At 44.5% G+C, this 18,062-nt stretch overlaps 1 protein-coding gene across 2 annotated transcripts in view; it reads left to right on the top strand.

Annotated features, from left to right (window-relative positions):
• Positions 1–12,334: 12,334 nt before the first annotated feature.
• The window catches only part of PHF8 (PHD finger protein 8), a 31,760-nt gene continuing 26,032 nt past the window's right edge, over positions 12,335–18,062 (top strand). The window contains exons 1-3 of one of the 2 annotated variants that reach the window (XM_083718588.1): positions 12,335–13,460; positions 15,285–15,370; positions 17,041–17,161. In XM_083718588.1, the coding sequence (XP_083574714.1) occupies positions 13,363–13,460; positions 15,285–15,370; positions 17,041–17,161 (305 nt within the window). In that variant the 5' untranslated portion in view covers positions 12,335–13,362. The remainder of the gene's footprint in view (positions 13,461–15,284; positions 15,371–17,040; positions 17,162–18,062) is intronic. The other variant, XM_083718587.1, reaches the window with a different exon arrangement.

Genomic DNA, 18,062 nt, shown 5'->3' with positions numbered 1-18,062 from the left:
TGCACAGAGTACATTTCATTGAATTCAGTGGGACTTGCTTCTGAATAGACAGGTGTCAGATTGCTCTGTCTGAGCCTTAATTGTTGGGGTCTTGTGAGGATTCCAGTAAAGCTCAGTTTTCTAAAACTGGTTTCTAGCCTTTGTGATGGAGGTGCAACGCACCGGAGATTTCTGAGAATGGAAGAGCTACCTTGCTGAGTCAAACCAGAATTTTGGTACTCTTGTTTCCAGTGGCAACAAGCTAGATGTCCTTAAGATGTTCACAGGAGGGCATAATGGGAATGTCTGTTTCCTATTGTTTGTCCATCAAACATTTATTTGGAAGGGGGGTGTGGGATGGGAAGGATGCAAGAGACGTTTTTCGGCACAGTTGACCTTCCTTCTTTTCTTACCTATGTATTTCTAAGCCTTTTCTCGGTCTCTTTTGCAATCATTAATTGGGAGTCATCAAACTTCAGGACTGTGGAATATACTTGGGTTTTTTGTTGTTGAATCAAGATCTAGGACCCTAGTGCAAAATACATGCTTTTCAGAATTACCGTATTTTTCACTCTATAAGACGCACCAGACCACAAGACGCACCTAGTTTTTGAAGGAGGAAAACAAGAAAAAATATATTCTGAATCTCAGAAGCCAGAACAGCAAGAGGGATCGCTGCGCAGTGAAAGCAACAATCCCTCTTGCTGTTCTGGCTTCTGTGATAGCTGTGCAGCCTGCTTTCGCTCCATAAAACGCACACACATTTCCCCTTACTTTTTAGGAGGGAAAAAGTGAGTCTTATAGAGCAAAAAATACGGTACATATCCCAGACTTGATTTAGAGTACAGGAAGTGAATGCAGCCATTCACTCTTGGTAATCTCACATCCTTCCTTCATTTCAGCAGATAGACAGACTTGTTTTGCTGTTGCTATTGTTAAACACATGTGAGTCAGAAATCCTTGTTCTACAGTTATCTCCGAATAGGTCTCAGTCTGTTACATATATTTATTTAATTGAAATTTGTCCATTGTTCATTGAAGTCCCTTGCAGAATTTGGCTTGTAGCTACTGGAATCTTGATAGACTCTTGAAATTCAGAAATGCAGTAGGTATATACTACACAGCATTGCAGGCTTCCAGAACCTGACTCTCCCATACATACATTCTTTTTAAAATTTATTTGCGTATCAAATCTGAGTGTTAAATCCCCATTTTTTTCCTGTAAAGTGGTAACAGGATGAACCAACTCACACTAAGAACAGTATTTTCAACTAATAATTTTCAGGAAAGATCTTTCTCAGCTCCTAGAAATGATTTTACTAGAAAGGGTGTATGATCTGGGATTACAGTATATATAGGAAGCAAAAGGGCATTGTCAATGAACTATGAATTAAATCTTCCTAATTAAGCATTAAATGTTCTAATTAAGCAATAGAAAGAACCCAGTGTAGATTTTGAAAAATTGCAGCTGTAGGCAGGGGTGTATTCCTTTTTGAACCGTCTTGAGTCCTATTCTCATTGGTATGCTATGACTGTAAAGTAAGACAGAACTTAAAATTGCATATTGAGGGTTTTAGAATTGGAGTTTTCAGAAAAGGCCCTTGCTTCAGCCTCAAGTGTATTAAATCAACAGTCTTGGGAAGCTGGTGGAGAACAAGGAAGTGTTTTAAGTTTTAATTGTGCCCTGTCGCTGAATGTCCTCTGATCTGGGTTTGGCTGATGATAACAGAAAAACACTTTCTTTCCAGGTGTGAAGAGTAAATGTAAATCTTCCTTACACGATAATACTTCCTGTCACAAATGAGACACTTTTCAACCTCTTCAGTTGGGCATGCAGTTGTCATATGAAGTTTGAGGAGTGGGATTGCAACTTTAAATGGTGAATTTGAGAGGAGGGATTTAACACTCTCTTTCTCTCTTGGGGGTGTTTCAGTTGCTTTTAGCTTTGACAGTATTCGCTGGGAAGGAAGACAACTTCCTCTCCTGACCAATGGCACACATTTCCAAGCAACTTAACCATTGCCAGTTCTGAGGTCTTACCCCAGAACTAGAAAGACGCCTGCCTGCTTGAGCCATGCCTGCAGTCGCACAGGCCTCTGAGCATGCAGCTATATTGCTTTGATATCATGTAGCCCAGGGGAGCAGCTAGATCTGCGTCACAGGCTTCTGTGACGCATTTCCTTATATACCATATTTCCAGTGCTTGAAACCTTTGCAACTGGAGCAGATTGGCCCCCCCTTTTTAACCTCTTAGCAATGCCACCAGGCAAGCTATTGATTAGGTGGCGGGATTGATTTGACTTTGTCTGTCTGTCTGTGCAGACTGTAGCCATTAGTGCAGTCCCATCTGTACTACACATCTGAAACAGTACCGTACCACTTTAAGCAGGGTGGTGTAACAATCCCTCTTGCCAGGAAATGCTGGGAATTGTAGCTGTGATGTGAATTGGGGTCTCCTAACAGCCCTCGGCACCCTAACAAATCATTTGAGGGGAGCCATGCTTTAAACGTATGGTGCAAATGGAGCCAAAAATAGGAAAGTTTTGGGAAGCCCTTATCCCAAACATTTATATATTCCGTGATTCTGTGGGAGTACAGAATGTGATACTGGGCCCAGTCTTTAAAAACGAATCTTTCTAATTTTTATGGATACTAAAATAAACCTCGGAAGTTTGTGGGCAGCAGGAGTGGCTGGATAAGTTTTTCACTTTCAGGGTAGGGCTTCCCCGCTGTGTAGTGCCCATTAGAACCAGGCTAAATTTGGCAAAACTTTTTTTAAAAAAAACAAATAAATTATGCAAAATAAGACTGAAAATGTGTGTTACTTGCATAATTTATACAGGAGGAAGAATTTGGTGTCTGAAGATTTTAGATTTTATCTTGTTTTAACTGTGGGAAGTACACTTTAACATGGTCTCTTCCTTGCAAGCTAGGCAAAATAAAGTTTGAAGTCACTCTACTCTAGATTCACTTGACAAAAATCCTAGATAAGTTTTCCTTTAAATTCAAAAACGGATGTGGTATTGTTCAGAATTGCTCACTGCTTGCTCAGCCAAAAAGGTAGCAGGCAACATGCATCTTTAAAATATCTCTTATGAGAATTGTGGATACTTCCAGGTGGGAAGGGGATCATTAATCTTGAGGAATTTAATTTGAAGCTCAGTGTTGCATGAAAGCCAAAGAGGTAGATGAAAATTCCTAGGTTTCTCTTGCATAATAAATCCAAATGACAAAACACCCTTCATGCATATCTATGGCCTTTAGTTTAATTGCAGTTGGATAATGCTACCATTCCCACTAGTGTTACTGAATGTAAAAGAGCATCTCTGATGTGATGGATATCATGTTATGATGCAAGAGTCAAGCTAACCTGACCTATCTTTTATAAACCTAATGAGAAGCAATAGCCGGATGATTGCCCTCAGAGGTCTGGTTCCCCATCATTTAGAATGTACTGCAGCTAAGCAAATACCTTCTTCCCCAAGCTTGTTTGGCTCCAGCATGCAGAATTGGAGCTGGTCATGTACAGACTGGAGACTGCAATTTGTGTGATACAAGAATTCAGGCGTCACCACCCCTAAGCGCAAATGATCTATGGAGGCACTGAGATGACTCTGCTGTGGTTGAGCTGGAAGATTCTAAAACTTGCAGTCCTGTAGAAGTTAGCCTTGCTTCTGGGGAAAGTGGAGAAGCCTTCGTTCCTTGGTGTTGATAGCACTCGTAGATCAGAAGTGTAGTTCAGCTATGACTGTTGGGCAAAGGTGGCTCTGCTTTGGTTGGAATGAGATGAGCCAAAGTCCTTTGAGAAAATGATACTTGACTATTGAAAGAGGGCTCTTTCTAACTCTTAAAGCAGCTTTATGTTGTCATATTTAACCTTGCTGGTTCCCCATTTCTTGCAGCTTTTGAATCTGAAGCTAATATCGGAGGTGCTTTTGCCTATAGAGCCCGGAACCAGGAGTCTCTGCAAATGCACCTAGCCATAACTAGATGGCTCCATAGCTATTTTTTATAACAAAAAAGTTTGTGTATTTAATAATAATAATAATAATAATAATAATGAAGCCCTGATTTGCAAACTTCAAATTTTTTTAAAGTGCAGATTTCAAAATTCAGATCCTTTTGTGAGACCAGAAAGCTGCAGTCCTTGAATGTAGATATAATAACTCTGAATATACTTCTCTTGATCCTAAGACGCACAAAAGGGGAGGTCAGTATGTGGCCTTGCGATGGATGGATCAGTCTTTTTCATGTGTCTTCATTCATAAATCCATTCCATTCAGTTTCTGCATTACTCTGGATTTAATTTGAATCCATATGAAAATTTGTATCTAAAAACGTATTTTAACTCTGTATATACAATTCTAAACATTTAAACTAGGAATTTTGTTACTTTTTTGAGACAATCCCTGTGTCTCATTAATTCAGATAAATGCAAAATCTAAGGATAACTAAATTCTAATTCACAGGGGGTCTGGATCGGGTCACTTTGCATCAGAATTCACAGAAATAAAATTCCTCAGGATTCCTCTGTAATGAGACCTCTTTTCTCCACGTTTCCAGAAATTAGTCACCTTAGCATTGCAGGCTGTCTGTAAAATTAAGGACTTTTCAAGCATCTTGCAGTTCTGCCTGTGGGAGCTATTGTATGACAAAGAGGCAAAAATGTAGAGCTTGAATGGATTGTGACTTTGTGAAATGAATGTCCTAATCATGAACAAACATCAGGTTTCCCTTGTGAGGGTGACCCTGAGGTAATTGTGGCATCAGTTGGACCCAAAGATTATGTTGAGTTGCGTTGTTCATTCTTTGAGAGCGGAGCTCTCAAATGCGGCGTTCCTGCTTTTCATTTGGCCTGTGTAACACTTTGGACTCTCTCCAGGGCTGGATCCTTGGATGGTACAATCTTGGCAGAGTTCCTTTGAAGTCACTGGATCTGCATCCCACATCCAGAGCCATTGATCCCCAATGGAGTAAGGTCCATTAACAACAGCTGTAGGGATCCTGTTTATTAAAAATAATTGCTGTGTTACTAACTTTGATGCTGAGAATTATCTGAAGTAATATGACTTTCCCCTGCACTGTGCAGTGGACCTTAAATGCTCATAAGGAAGGCGAAATATGTTCCTATGTCCAAATCTTCTTCCTCTTAGCAGGGCTTTTTTTCAGCCAGAACTCACCGGAATTCAGTTCTGGCACCTCTTAGGTGGGCGCTATTGCCATTATAAGAGAACAAGGGAGGAGTTCATGGTGAGTTCCGGCACCTCTTTTTCTAGAAAAATAGCACTGCCTCTAAGACAAAGAAAGGTTCCTTTTTAATATGAGTTGAAGTGGGAACAAATCTAATACTTTTAACTTCCTGTACTAGGCTCCAATTCAAGATTCTCCTCTAAGCATGTTTCTTGAAGTCTTCATAAGGATCTAAACCATACAATCAAAGGCATGGGTTTTAGCATGCTGCCTTCATTGTTTTGTGGGGTGGGGTGGGGTGGAGGGGGGCACCTTTTAAAGCCAGCCTACTGACCAATATTTCCTGCATTTCTCTTCCAAATATTTCATCCCATCCTAAGGCAGCAATGCGGGATATGCCTCTGGCTAGCCGTTCCCAAGGATGGCTACTAGTCAACTTAGCCAACCAGTTAGAGGGTTATTTTGTCCAAATATACTTAACAGTACTTGAAAAGACTTTGAAGCCTTTTCAGGGGCAGCTTTTAAACTTTTTCTGATGTCGTTTAGAATTCCACCTTTCCTTGGATTCATACGCAAACAAGCAAGCAAGCAAGCCCTTAGGTCCCTGGGGGGAAGTCACAGACAAACATTATGACAGGGACTTGAATTCTTGTGGAGGGGAATATAGGGGTATCCCGGTCCACAGATTAAACGTGTGTACGCTAGAGCCTGTGAGGAAGGCACAGGGCCACTCAGTGGCCTGTTGGCACAAAGCATCAACATTTCCCCCTATGACGCAACTGTAACCTAGGCTGCAAATCCTCAGTATACTTACTTGGGTGTAAGCCCACTGAAATAATGGTGTTTCTTTCCAAGTAAATGTTATTAGGATCAAGCTGCAAGATGAATCATAAGCTAACTACAATTTTTTTTTAAACCTTGTTAGCATAATTTTACTACCGAAGTTGAATCATTATAGTAGCTAACTTACCTGACATGTATTTTGCTAAATATGCATGTTCTTCTATTTTTAATTTTAATCCTTCCAATTACCCCCACACCAATCTATTTTGTAAGTCCATTTTTATTGTTTAAAAGAAATCTAACACACACCTGTTTAGAGATCTTTCAGTCTTTAATTGCTATTTACCACTCATTGCATAAAGTCAGATAGCGTCGCTCATTTTCTAGGTTTTTTTTTTAAGGTTAGAATTTTTTTCTGACTCCGTTTTGAAAGACCAACTCCCCGCTTCCCGCGTACACTTTATCTGTCTATAATATTACCCTCGCAGACGGGATGTACACTTTTTCTGACTTATAACCATTGCTCTTGTATTTTGGTAGATGCTTTGTTGATAGTAACTAAATGCCTAGTAAGATTTTAAAAGTAAAAACTTCAATCTCAGTTGTTACTTTAAGCCAATCTTTCCCCTCACACACCCTCTTTGAATAACCTTGGAAGTTGCATTTTTACCATATATATCTCCCCATGACCACCTTTTAAAATGTTTAGCCTGAGATTTTAGCTTTAAAGGGAAAAAAAGCATACAAACCAATTTTTGATGAACAGAGTAAATCTGATTTTTTCTTTTCTTGTTAGTGATCCCCTGTCAATTGCAAGTTCATGCTTTATTTATGTGGGATAAATTCATTATTCCCTTCTTTTTTAAAATGGATTTTCTTTTTATGCTATATTAACACCTGTTCTTAGTGGATGGATAAATGTTATCTTTACTACCCCAACCTTGATAAACAAATCCCCATCTCCCCAATCCTTGCACCCCACACCAAGCTCCATAGGTTGTTGGGTTTCTTAATCAGTGTAAGTTTGGACAGGTTGCTCTAAATCAGGGGAAACTCGCAGTAGGTTTGCAATCAGAAAGCTTGGGTGTCTTTTGGGAATGTTTTTTGCTGGTGGAATCCTGGCGCGTTGTTCATCTGTTGATGATGGAGAGAGACTTACAGTGCTTAATAAATTCTATTCTTTTAGTAAAAAATAAATAAATGGTGTGTTTGTACTCCTGTGTTTTAAGCTTTGTAAAGGTACAAGGTCTGAAAGAAAGGTGTCGTGTCACTTTCGGTGCTATGTGTCTGCTGCAGCTCTGCAGAAGTGAAGAATTCGGCCTCATCCGAATTTCAGGTGTTCCTTCATGGTGTCCCTGCAGCCACTCATTTGGCGTGACGTCCATCTAATTCATACTTGGAGTAGACCCATTGAACAAATAACTTCAAGTTACTTGAGTGAAAAGGAAAGTGCGGTGCAGAACTGCAGATATTTTAAAACATGTATAGTGTATGTAAACCTGTCCAGAGGGGGAGGAGATCTGGCCCCCAAGGAACACATTGCCCGCTCTCCTTGGAGGCTGGGTCAGCCACTTGTAGATCTTCACTCGTCCCTTCTTCTGGGCAGTGGGGTGCCGTTTTGTGGTTCACCTCAAGTGCCAAAATGTCTTGGGCTGGGCCTGCAGTGGACCTCCGTATTTTTCACTCCATAAGACGCACCTGATCATAAGACGCACCTAGTTTTTAGAGGAGGAAAACAGGGGGGGGGGGGATTCTGAATCAAATGTTGTACTAAACTATTTAATAAACTACTGGTATATCAGAATAATATTTCAACCATGTAAAGTGGTACCTCAGGTTACATATGCTTCAGGTTACATACGCTTCAGGTTACAGACTCCGCTAACCCAAAAATATTACCTCGGGTTAAGAACTTTGCTTCAGGATGAAAAGAGAAATCGTGCTCCGGCGGCGCAGCGGCAGCAGGAGGCCCCATTAACTAAAGTGGTGCTTCAGGTTAAGAACAGTTTCGGGTTAAGAACGGACCTCCGGAACGAATTAAGTACTTAACCTGAGATACCACTGCAAAGTGAACAGCAGTCAACAGTGGCATGAAGAACCATCATCACTGTCATTAACAAATGAAGAGAGACTTTGAACAAATGAAGAGAGGCAATGGAAATATATGAGCTTCCCACATTGAGTCCCTTAGATCTAAGGATTATATGGTTTGGTCCTACACAATTATTTTAATAAAGGCAAAAGAAGTGGGACTTTCTTCCTTTTTGTTCCTTGCAAAGAGCTCTGGGGGCTTTCATATGAGGGAGGAATGAGGGAGAAATCTGATTCAATTCCCATTGAAAGTCAAACCTACCTAATTCACACCTTCGTAAACAACACAAGGACCAAACCACAGCCGCCCTTCAAATTTCACACTTCCGCAAAGGAAGGCACTACTGTCCACTGGCAAGACCAGTGGCAGAGGGAAGATCTTGCGTGGCGACACGTTACCTGTGGGGATGTGGGACGTTGCCCACGTGAGTGTCTCAAGGGGGTGGCGTGCGCCCGCCTATCCCAGTGAGGAGGGGGCGGGGGGATTACATGGTTCCCGCTGTCCTTGCTTTACACCCCTGTAAGCGGCTCCTGTCCCACTTTGCTGCTTTAAAGCGAGCCACGGGGGAGGGAAGGATGGGAGCCATGGCTTCCGTCCGTCCCTCCTCCGCGCAGTATTCTCTTCATAAGACGCATAGAAATTTCCCCTTTTTAGGAGGAAAAAGGTGCATCTTATGGAGCGAAAAATACAGTCTATTACAATATTGCAACAGGCCTCTGACATGCCTGTCCTTGTCGCCATCTTCATTCAAACTCCAACATTCAAGGCAGACAGTATTCTACAGCAGTGGGTAGGGGGCCATCATGGCCCTCTTGACATAACTCCCATCATTCCTGGGGTGGCCAATGACCCGATATGATGGGTATGTAGTCCCTCAAAAGGTCTAGGCCAGGGAGACCCACTGTTTTGTATAGGCATGAGCCGCCACATCTCACTGCACTCTTCCCTGGATTTCCTTGCAGAACACAATGAGCCCCTGGTGGACATTCATTCACGTTTGCACACTGTCTGATTGTAAGAAACATCAAAGCGGTTTGAAAAAAAAACGGTAAAATTGAGGGGAGAGGGGAACCATGTAGCCCCTTGGAGGAAAAGTGGATTCTAGCAGCAACTTAACATTGCAGATAATGCAAGTTCTCTCTTCACAACCAAACGGCAGCTACACTACAGGTGAAACTCGAAAAATTAAAATATTGTGGAAAAGTTCATTATTTCAGTAATTCAACTTAAAAGGTGAAACTAATATATGAGAAAGACTCCCCACGGAGAGCCTTAAGGTCCATAAATAGCAACACCCTAGTGGTCCCGGGCCCTAAGGAAGTTAGATTGGCTTCAACCAGAGCCAGGGCCTTTTCAGTGATGGCTCCGGCCTGGTGGAACGCTCTGCCTCATGAGACCTGGGCCCTGCAGGGTCTGATTTCTTTCCGCAGGGCCTGTAAGAGAGTTGTTCTGCCTGGCCTTTGGCTTGGAGCCAATTTGATCCCCTCCCTCTCTTTCTTTTTTTCTTTCCTTCTCCTGCGTTGAGGCTACATTTTATTTTAATGTTGTATTTTAATGTTTTTAAGCTGTAATCATTCAACTTGTTTTTATTATTGCTTGTAAGCCGCTCTGAGCCCGGCCTTGGCTGGGGAGGGCGGGGTATAAATAAAAAATTACACTGGGCAACAATTTTTTACTTTTTGAATGTTGTCTAGATTTCTACAACTGATTTAGGGTATTTTTGCACTGCTGAATCAGGAAATGGCATCCATTTCTCTCCATCAGGTCAGGTTTACTGTAAACTGAATGGTGGGCATTGATAAAGGTAAGTACACGTAAATTGCATGTTGCTTCACCATTTTTCAAACTTCAGGGCTTGAACTTCCGTTTCTTGGAACTCCTGGAATGCTCAGCGGCAGGGAGGTCTCTCTTCAGAGTCCAACAGTAGTCAGCCATCATGACTGCGTCCCAGCGACCCTGATACCTGGTCTCCATCTCTTTCATGTCCTGATGGAATCTCTCCCCCTGCTCGTCACTCATTGAACCCAGGTTCTCAGGAAACTGGTCCATATGTGAAAATAGGTAGTGCATCTTGACGCTCATGTTGCAGCCCAGGTTTCTGAAAGCAGTCAGCATGTTGTTGACAAGTTCTGCTAGTTTCTGGCCTTATTGTTGCCAAGAAAGTTCTTCACTACCAGAACAAATGCCTTCCATGCTTCCAGTTCCACTTCGTTCATTGAGTTTCCGAACTCTGGATCTCTGATGAGCTGACGGATCTGAGGTCCGTCAAAGATGCCAGCTTTCAACTTCTCCATGGTCAATCCTGGAAAAGCCTGGCACAAGTAAGTGAAGCAGTCACCATCCTTGTCCAGAGCCTTGGTGAACTGCTTCATTAAGCCGAGCTTGATGTGCAGCGGTGGGAAGAGTATTCTGTCTCTGTCCCCAGAGGGTCGTTGATGACGTTCCTTTCTTTGCAAGGCACCAATTCCTCCCGCACAGGCCAGTCCTTCTTCGTGTAATGCTGAGCACGGTCCCTACTATCCCACATGCACAGAAAACATGGGTACTTGGTGAAGCCAGACTGTTGTCCCAACAAAAAGTTCACCATCAACACCGTCAACACAAATAAACCACTTATGCTGATCATAACCAATTTTCTCCAGCACATACTTCACCGCTTCATAGTTCTCCTTCAGTGTACTTGAGTGAGCCAGGGGTATAGAGGCAAACTGGTTGCCGTTGTGTAGCAGAACACATTTCAGTGATCGCTTGCTGCTGTCAATGAACAGTCTCCAGTCTTTGGGTTCGTACTGTGGCACTCCAAGCTTGAGCAGAAGCTGTGCAATATCTGCAAAGTACACCAAGTCCTTCTCTTCCGAGAAAAAATGGAGGTACTCTTGATGCCTGTTGCGGAAGAAGCTGATGCAAGCACTTTCAGAGAGGAGGTTTTTTTCCTTCAATCTGGATGCCAACAGTTCGGCAGAGTCCTTTGACAAGCTGAGGTCACGAACTAGATCATTCAACTCCTTTTGGGAAAATGGATGTGGAGCATCATCTTCAAGAACCACTTCTTCATGTCCTTCAACACTGGAGGCATCTTCGTCACTAATGTCAGGAAGTTCTCTGAAGATAGGCACTGGAATTTCATCACAATGAGCTACAGAAGCTGTGCAATATCTGCAAAGTACACCAAGTCCTTCTCTTCCGAGAAAAAATGGAGGTACTCTTGATGCCTGTTGCGGAAGAAGCTGATGCGAGCACTTTCAGAGAGGAGGTTTTTTTCCTTCAATCTGGATGCCAACAGTTCGGCAGAGTCCTTTGACAAGCTGAGGTCACGAACTAGATCATTCAACTTCTTTTGGGAAAATGGATGTGGAGCATCATCTTCAAGAACCACTTCTTCATGTCCTTCAACACTGGAGGCATCTTCGTCACTAATGTCAGGAAGTTCTCTGAAGATAGGCACTGGAATTTCATCACAATGAGCTACAGGACGACTTGCTGATTGAAGATCAGGATACTTGAGGCTGCTCTGGTTCTTTCTGTTGATCCCAGTCACATCAACAGCGCACAGATTTATGGAAGATTTCGAGGTTTTATGACTTCAAACTGATCCCTTTTCGACATAATCACCCAGAACTATCGGACCTGAATACTTCTTGTAATTAAAATAATCATTTCCAATCAAAACAATTATTCGACATGGCATTTTACCCCCACCAACTTCTTCTAAAATGCTCCACACAAGCGTACATGTGAACAAAAACGTAAAAAAAAGACATGTGGCCATAGCTCAAAAACTTGACCCGACTGAGCAAAACCAATGTGATTTATGGATTCAGCGCATCAGATTCATCCTAAATCAACTGAAAAAACGCAGACAACAAATTTGTTGTTGACCAGTGTTGTTGTTGTTGTTATTACTATAAAAGCCTTTAAAAGAATCCACCACCAAACTGAATAATTTCCACACAAGTCACATGATCTGAAATAAAGATGCAACAAAACCCACGTCAAGAACCCCTGCAACGAAGCTCGGCAAGCAAGCACGAAAGTCAAAATACTGAAACAGATTCGCATTGCCTCGACTTTCTAAGCATCTGGGTAGGTTTGCTTAAGCAATGAGCTTCTTAGCAGGCGCCGAGAAAAGCAGAGCAAAAGCGCGCGCTGGATCTCATGAGGCAGGGAGTTCCGCAGTTCCCCGGCGCGGCCGCGCTAAATTGCCGAACGGGGATCTGCGGTGTTTTGCTCCTCTCGCGAGGGGCGGGAATGGCGTCTATCCCGCCTTTCAGATGTGGAACGGCAGCTCTACACCTTCGTATCTCTACGACGCAGGCCTCTCTTCCGTCCCTTCCCAAGATGGCTTCCCAAGCGTCCCGCGCTGCGCCTCCTCTAAGATGGCCGCCGGCGCCTCCTCGAGTCTCTCCCTCCCTCCCCCCCCCCCCGCCGTGGTTTTGAATAAACTTTATTGAGGAGCCGGAGCAAGAGCAGGATCCTGGGCCTGGCCGAGGCCTCTAGAGTCGCCGAGAAGCAGCGCAGCCGCTTGGGCGCGAGAAGGCCTCGATCCCCGCCGTGGAGTTAGGCGCTCCTGCCCGGAAGGGAGGAAGAAGCCCGGGACGGGGCGTGCGAGTCCGCGGTGCTTCGCCTCCGCTGCGGGCCTCGGGCGAGGCGTCTCTGGCCGCGACGAGGGAAGCCCCTCCGGACAAGACTCCTCCCGGGAGTCGAGGGGAGCCTGGCTGGGAAGTGGGGGGTATTTTTTTGGGGGGGGGGCTGACCCAGAGAGGCGCGAGAGGAGCTGGACCCGAAGGTCGCCCCGGTGAGCGCGATGTCCCTCAGCGCCTTTGTCAGCTGGGAATCTCCTGTGGGGAGAAACTGAGGCAGCGGGCAAGTTTGGGGCTGCAGCAGATGCAAGAGGGATCCTGCCCTCCGAAAAAATAAACCTGGGAAGTTTATCCCAAGAAGGCGAGGGGGGGTCTCCCCCCCAGTAGGGGGGAAGTGGGTGCAAACTTGGGGAGGCTTCCTTGGAGGGCTTCGGATGATCAGAATCAGCCCATGAAACTTCAGGTCGAAACTTTGGGGTTCAAGAGACTGTTTGGGGGGAGGAAGAGGAGGCCACGGACATCGCAAGGATCCAGCAAGCACGTTTTGCAAGGAAGTTGGTGCTTGGGGAGTTGGAGCGGGTGAGGGGGATGAAATAATTTAGCCCCCACTCAGCCGGGGCAAGACTGGCAAGACTCCTGCAGACCTCAGCATGACCACGTCCTTCAACTTGCCATAGCGGACGCTTGGACGTCGTTGGGTTCCTGGAGGGTCTTCCTTCGCTTGAACTTGGTTCCGCCATGGCCTCTGTCCCTGTGTATTGTCTCTGCCGCCTGCCCTACGATGTCACCCGCTTCATGATCGAGTGCGACGTTTGCCAGGACTGGTTCCACGGCAGGTGAGAAGAAGGCGGCACTGGGTGGGAACTGACATTTGGAGGTAGCGGCTCCAAAGCCCCTGTTTCTTTAAATCCAGGGTATGTCTGCTCTTGGAGGTGCTGCCTTTAATCGGGGGCCCTCATGAGGAGTATGGGTAGAATGCCAGTAATTCTCAAAGGGCTAGTCGCTCTAAGAATCGCTTTGCTGGATCAGGCCAAGATTTAAAGCTTGATTCCTAAAAGTGGCCAGTCTGAGACCTCTTGAAGGCAGGAAGGGTCTTCCTCTGTTGCTTGTCCTCATCATCTGGTGTTTAGGGTTGATCTGTCTTTGTGCATGGAAGCTTCTGGGTGGTTGCCAGAAATCGATTGGGGGACCGTGACATTCATCCATAGAAACAGGAGTTGACCAGCGGACTTCTTGTTTATACCTGCCAAACAGTTGACATGCCTTAAGTCATGGATGGGGAAACTAGCTCTTCAGGTGTCATCAGCCCCAGGAAGTGTGGCTGGTGGCCAGGAATGGTAGGAGTTCCCTGTCCCCCATCCATGCCCTAAGCTATTACAGTGTCAGTTGGTGCGGAGGCTTAAAATAAATTAGCTGTTCTCCCAAACAGGTAAGCAATGTGCTTAAATCAGACCATACTGGCTATTAAGGGATCTGAAGTTATAGAAGTGCAGGATCTGAAGTTATGGAAGTGCAGCAAAAATTTAAGAAGCTGTAATCCTCTTTTCTATTGTGCTGTTTCAACCCCACACAGCTTCTTTTTGCACTTGCATGTGGTGCAGTCATGTTTCATGGAAGATGTGAGCATAGAACTGCTTTCTATTGTGCCAGATTTATTTATTTTATTCTTATTGCAGTTGTTTATATCCCACCATTCAGGATACAGATCCTACCAAGGTGGCCTTCAAGTACATATTTTAAAAATAAAATAAAAATAGTAACATATCAAAAACACGTTAAGGTCTTTTCTACATGATGGTTGTTGGTAGTTCATCCAGGGGTGGCCCATCTGGGGCATGTCCTGAGGTGAACTTCACCTGCCTCCTTTCCCTCCTGGAATTCCTCTCATAGGGTTGATGGTAGAGTACTCTGTTTTTTGCCAAACTGTCAGACACCCATCACCAACAGTTGTATCTGGATTAAATTTCAGATTGTTCCTTCATTTAGCCAGCGCTTTTTTCAACTGGTAGCAACTGCATGCAGAGCCTCTCACACAGCTATTTCTCACACTCCCTTCTAGGACATTAATAGGTGAAGATGCCTTCACTACCAGGTTGCAGGGTGGAACTGACAGACAGTTGATTTAAAAATGAGAAACTAGGTGCAACTTCTTAAACAAAGAGTGTGGATGTTGGAACATGGGGTGTTTATCTTTTCAGGAGTATTTGGCTGCAATTCCATCAGGTCCTCAGGACATGCTGGTTTAGAATAGAAAGGGTTGCCTTAAACTGGAAAGGACCTGTATAGCCAAGTGAAGTGTCCTATGTATCTTTGAGGTTTCTGGCAGTTGACTGTCCCATTCCCCTTCATGCCCTTGAACTGGAGACATTGATTATACAAACTAGGCAGTCTGACTTAGGGTACAGTTCCTGTGTTTCAGAGTTAGAAGAAACTGTCTCTGGGCTTGTACAGGATGGTTGTATATTTAGGGGATATTGCTTCTTTTGGAGCAAGTGGAGAACCTGTGACTTCCAATTGTGGTTGGACTCCAGCTCCATCAGCCTCAGCCAGTATGGCCAGTTGTCAGGGATGATAGCTGGAGGCCACAGTCTTCCCATACCTGTTATAGTAGTTGTTGTCTGTCTTTTGAAGAGATATGTGACTGACTTTCTCTCTTCAAGCTGTGTTGGAGTAGAAGAGGATGCAGCAGCCGACATTGACTTGTATCACTGCCCTAACTGCCAACTTCTTCATGGACCATCTGTCAGTAAGTTATGGTCCTGCTGTGATTTTTCAGTGGGATGAAGACTTAATAGGATATAATTGTATACTAATTCCTGCATGGATGCTGTCTCATCACAAATCACAAAATCTGGTGTATTGATCAAATCCCTATGAATGAGAGCTTCTCTTTTTTTAAAAGTGCTACTCCTTGTGGTTCTAGAGAGAAATTTTGTAATATAAAAACACAGTGTGTCTGCTAAAGGATGCAAGAACAGAGATCGGGGAAAGCATTTGTGGCTTTGCACAGTGCCTCAGGGACTCCTGTCCCAAATTTCCTGCCTCCCTTGCAGCTTTGCTGTTTTCAGTTATCCAGTATTCAATCCAGTGCTTTTTGACTAATAAAGGTAAAGGTACCCCTGCCCGTATGGACCAGTCATGTCCGACTCTAGGGTTGTGCGCTCATCTCACTTAAGAGGCCGGGAGCCAGCGCTGTCCGGAGACACTTCCGGGTCACGTGGCCAGCGTGACGAAGCTGCTCTGGCGAGCCAGCACCAGCGCAGCACACGGAAACGCCGTTTACCTTCCCACTATAAAGCGGTACCTATTTATCTACTTGCACTTAGGGGTGCTTTCGAACTGCTAGGTGGGCAGGAGCTGGGACCGAAAGACGGGAGCTCACCCCGCCGCGGGGATTCGAACCCCCGACCATACGATCGGCAAGTCCTAGGCACTGGGGTTTTACCCACAGCGCCACCTGCATCCCTGTCTAATAGTCAGGACTTAATTTTTCAGAACTGAGTACATAAAAATTCTTTAGTGAGGCAAGCTGGTTCTGCAACCCTTACAAGTTATGCAGATGTGTACTGTTCATCTCAATTGGCACAGTCTGTTTGCGTTTTGACTGTTTTGCATCATTCCAGTTTATGCAGATTTGCATAAACTGTTTGCATTTTCCCACTATTTTACAGAGTTTATTTTTTAAAGCAATGTACAGTATTTGCTAGTTTAGAAGAGAGGTAAGGACCTCAGTCCAATCCTCTGGAAAGTTTATTCACCTACTCTTCTGGCTTCTGTAATTTCAGCAGGTATTGCCCACACACTTTCAAGCCACTCTTTTGCAAGCACCAGGAGTGGAAATTTGGGTGGATTTTTTGTTTGTTTGTTTTTGAATGAAGGCTGAGAGTTGTAGGAAACTGAATTTTGTCCAATATCTCATTCAGTGCTTCTCCTGTGCTTTAGAACATTGTGGTGTATCATCCCTGCTGATGTTGACATATCTCCATGTTTAATCATTTTGGGGATAAGGCGAGTTCCAGCAGCAGTGCAGAGTTTTTAGAAACTTACGTTTTGCAAGTTCTCTCATGTATTAAAGAAAGATACAGTGTTGAAAAATGGACTGTCCCTGGTCTAGCCCAATAGCTGACCCACAATTTAGGGTCTTAGGATGACGCCTTTAGCTGGAGGTTTCCGCAGGGTGGTGTTTGCCAAACCTGATATACTTTCTAACACTCTACTATGGCCCTTCTTTGTTTAGCACAGACCTACTCATGTGTAGGCCCTTGACTACAGGTGTGTGTGTGTGTTTTGTTTGTTTGTAACCTCCTCATCAGGAGTATTCTCTTAGCTCCTTCAATATCTTTGTCACCTTCCTCTGCTTATGTCTTTTTCTCTCCCCCCCCCTTTTACTATCTTGCTTTCCCCTCCCCCTGACAGTGAAGCGGCGCCGGGGGACCCAAAAACAGCCCGACTCATGTGCGGTCAAAGAGGTTGGCAAGGCGGTGAAGACCGGAAGCAGTCTGTTCATCAAGGAACTTCGCAGCAGGACGTTCCCTAGGTGGGCACATGCTTGGTGATTTGGGGTGACCCAAGAGGAAAGAAGGAAGACTTTCCAAAATCCATGTTACAGGGTAGCTGGTATTCAGGTAGAGGGAAGCCTTTGTTCCAGAAGGCCAAGAATGCACTGTGGACAAGCCCTTTTTATTCCAAACCTGCCTGCTTGGGCAGAAGCTCTCTGTCTGGGGCTTTGTTTCCCAGCAACTTTGTGCAGGATGGGATGAATGGTACAGCTGTAACATCAGGGCTCTTTTAACATCAGGACTCCTTTAGCCATAGTTAAAATGAGGATTTCATCACTGTGGGATCTCACGTTCATTTCCCTCTGCCTCTGCTTAGAGCAAATGTTTTCATTTCCACTGTAACTGTGGTTAAAGGGTAAGTCAGCGCCTATGTCAGGCATAGGCAAACTCCGGCCCTCCAGATGTTTGGGACTACAATTCCCATCATCCCTGACCACTGGTCCTGTTAGCTGGGGATGATGGGAATTGTAGTCTCAAACATCTGGAGGGCTGGAGTTTGCCTATGCCTGACCTATGTTATCCTGAGTAAAGGTGACCAGGTTCAAAGTCCTCTATTAGTGACTCAGCTGCTAAAGGGGCTTGGTGGTGGTGGTGTACTTAAAATACAGCAAGTGGTCAATTGTCCACCTCACGCAGTTCACGTGCATGACTACAGAGCCACTCCATAGATTGGCTGAACTTGGTGAGCCCAGAGTGGCCTCTGTGCCTCTTGAGTGCTGCCTGTAAGATGGTCTCCACCACCTACTCTTCAATCAAAGATATTGTGCTTCACGCTTTTCCACCATTCCATGTGATCCTGATTTCTTACTCAATGGGCAGCTGAGCCCTGAGATGATTTCCCCCCAAGGTGATTTAGTAAAAATGATATGGAAGAAGAAT

Source organism: Podarcis gaigeae (genome assembly GCF_964106915.1).
Source record: "Podarcis gaigeae genome assembly, chromosome: 17".
NCBI classification, from domain to species: Eukaryota; Metazoa; Chordata; class Lepidosauria; order Squamata; family Lacertidae; genus Podarcis; species Podarcis gaigeae.
Note: the sequence above shows the minus strand (reverse complement) of the source record. Positions and strands in the feature narration are given on the sequence as shown.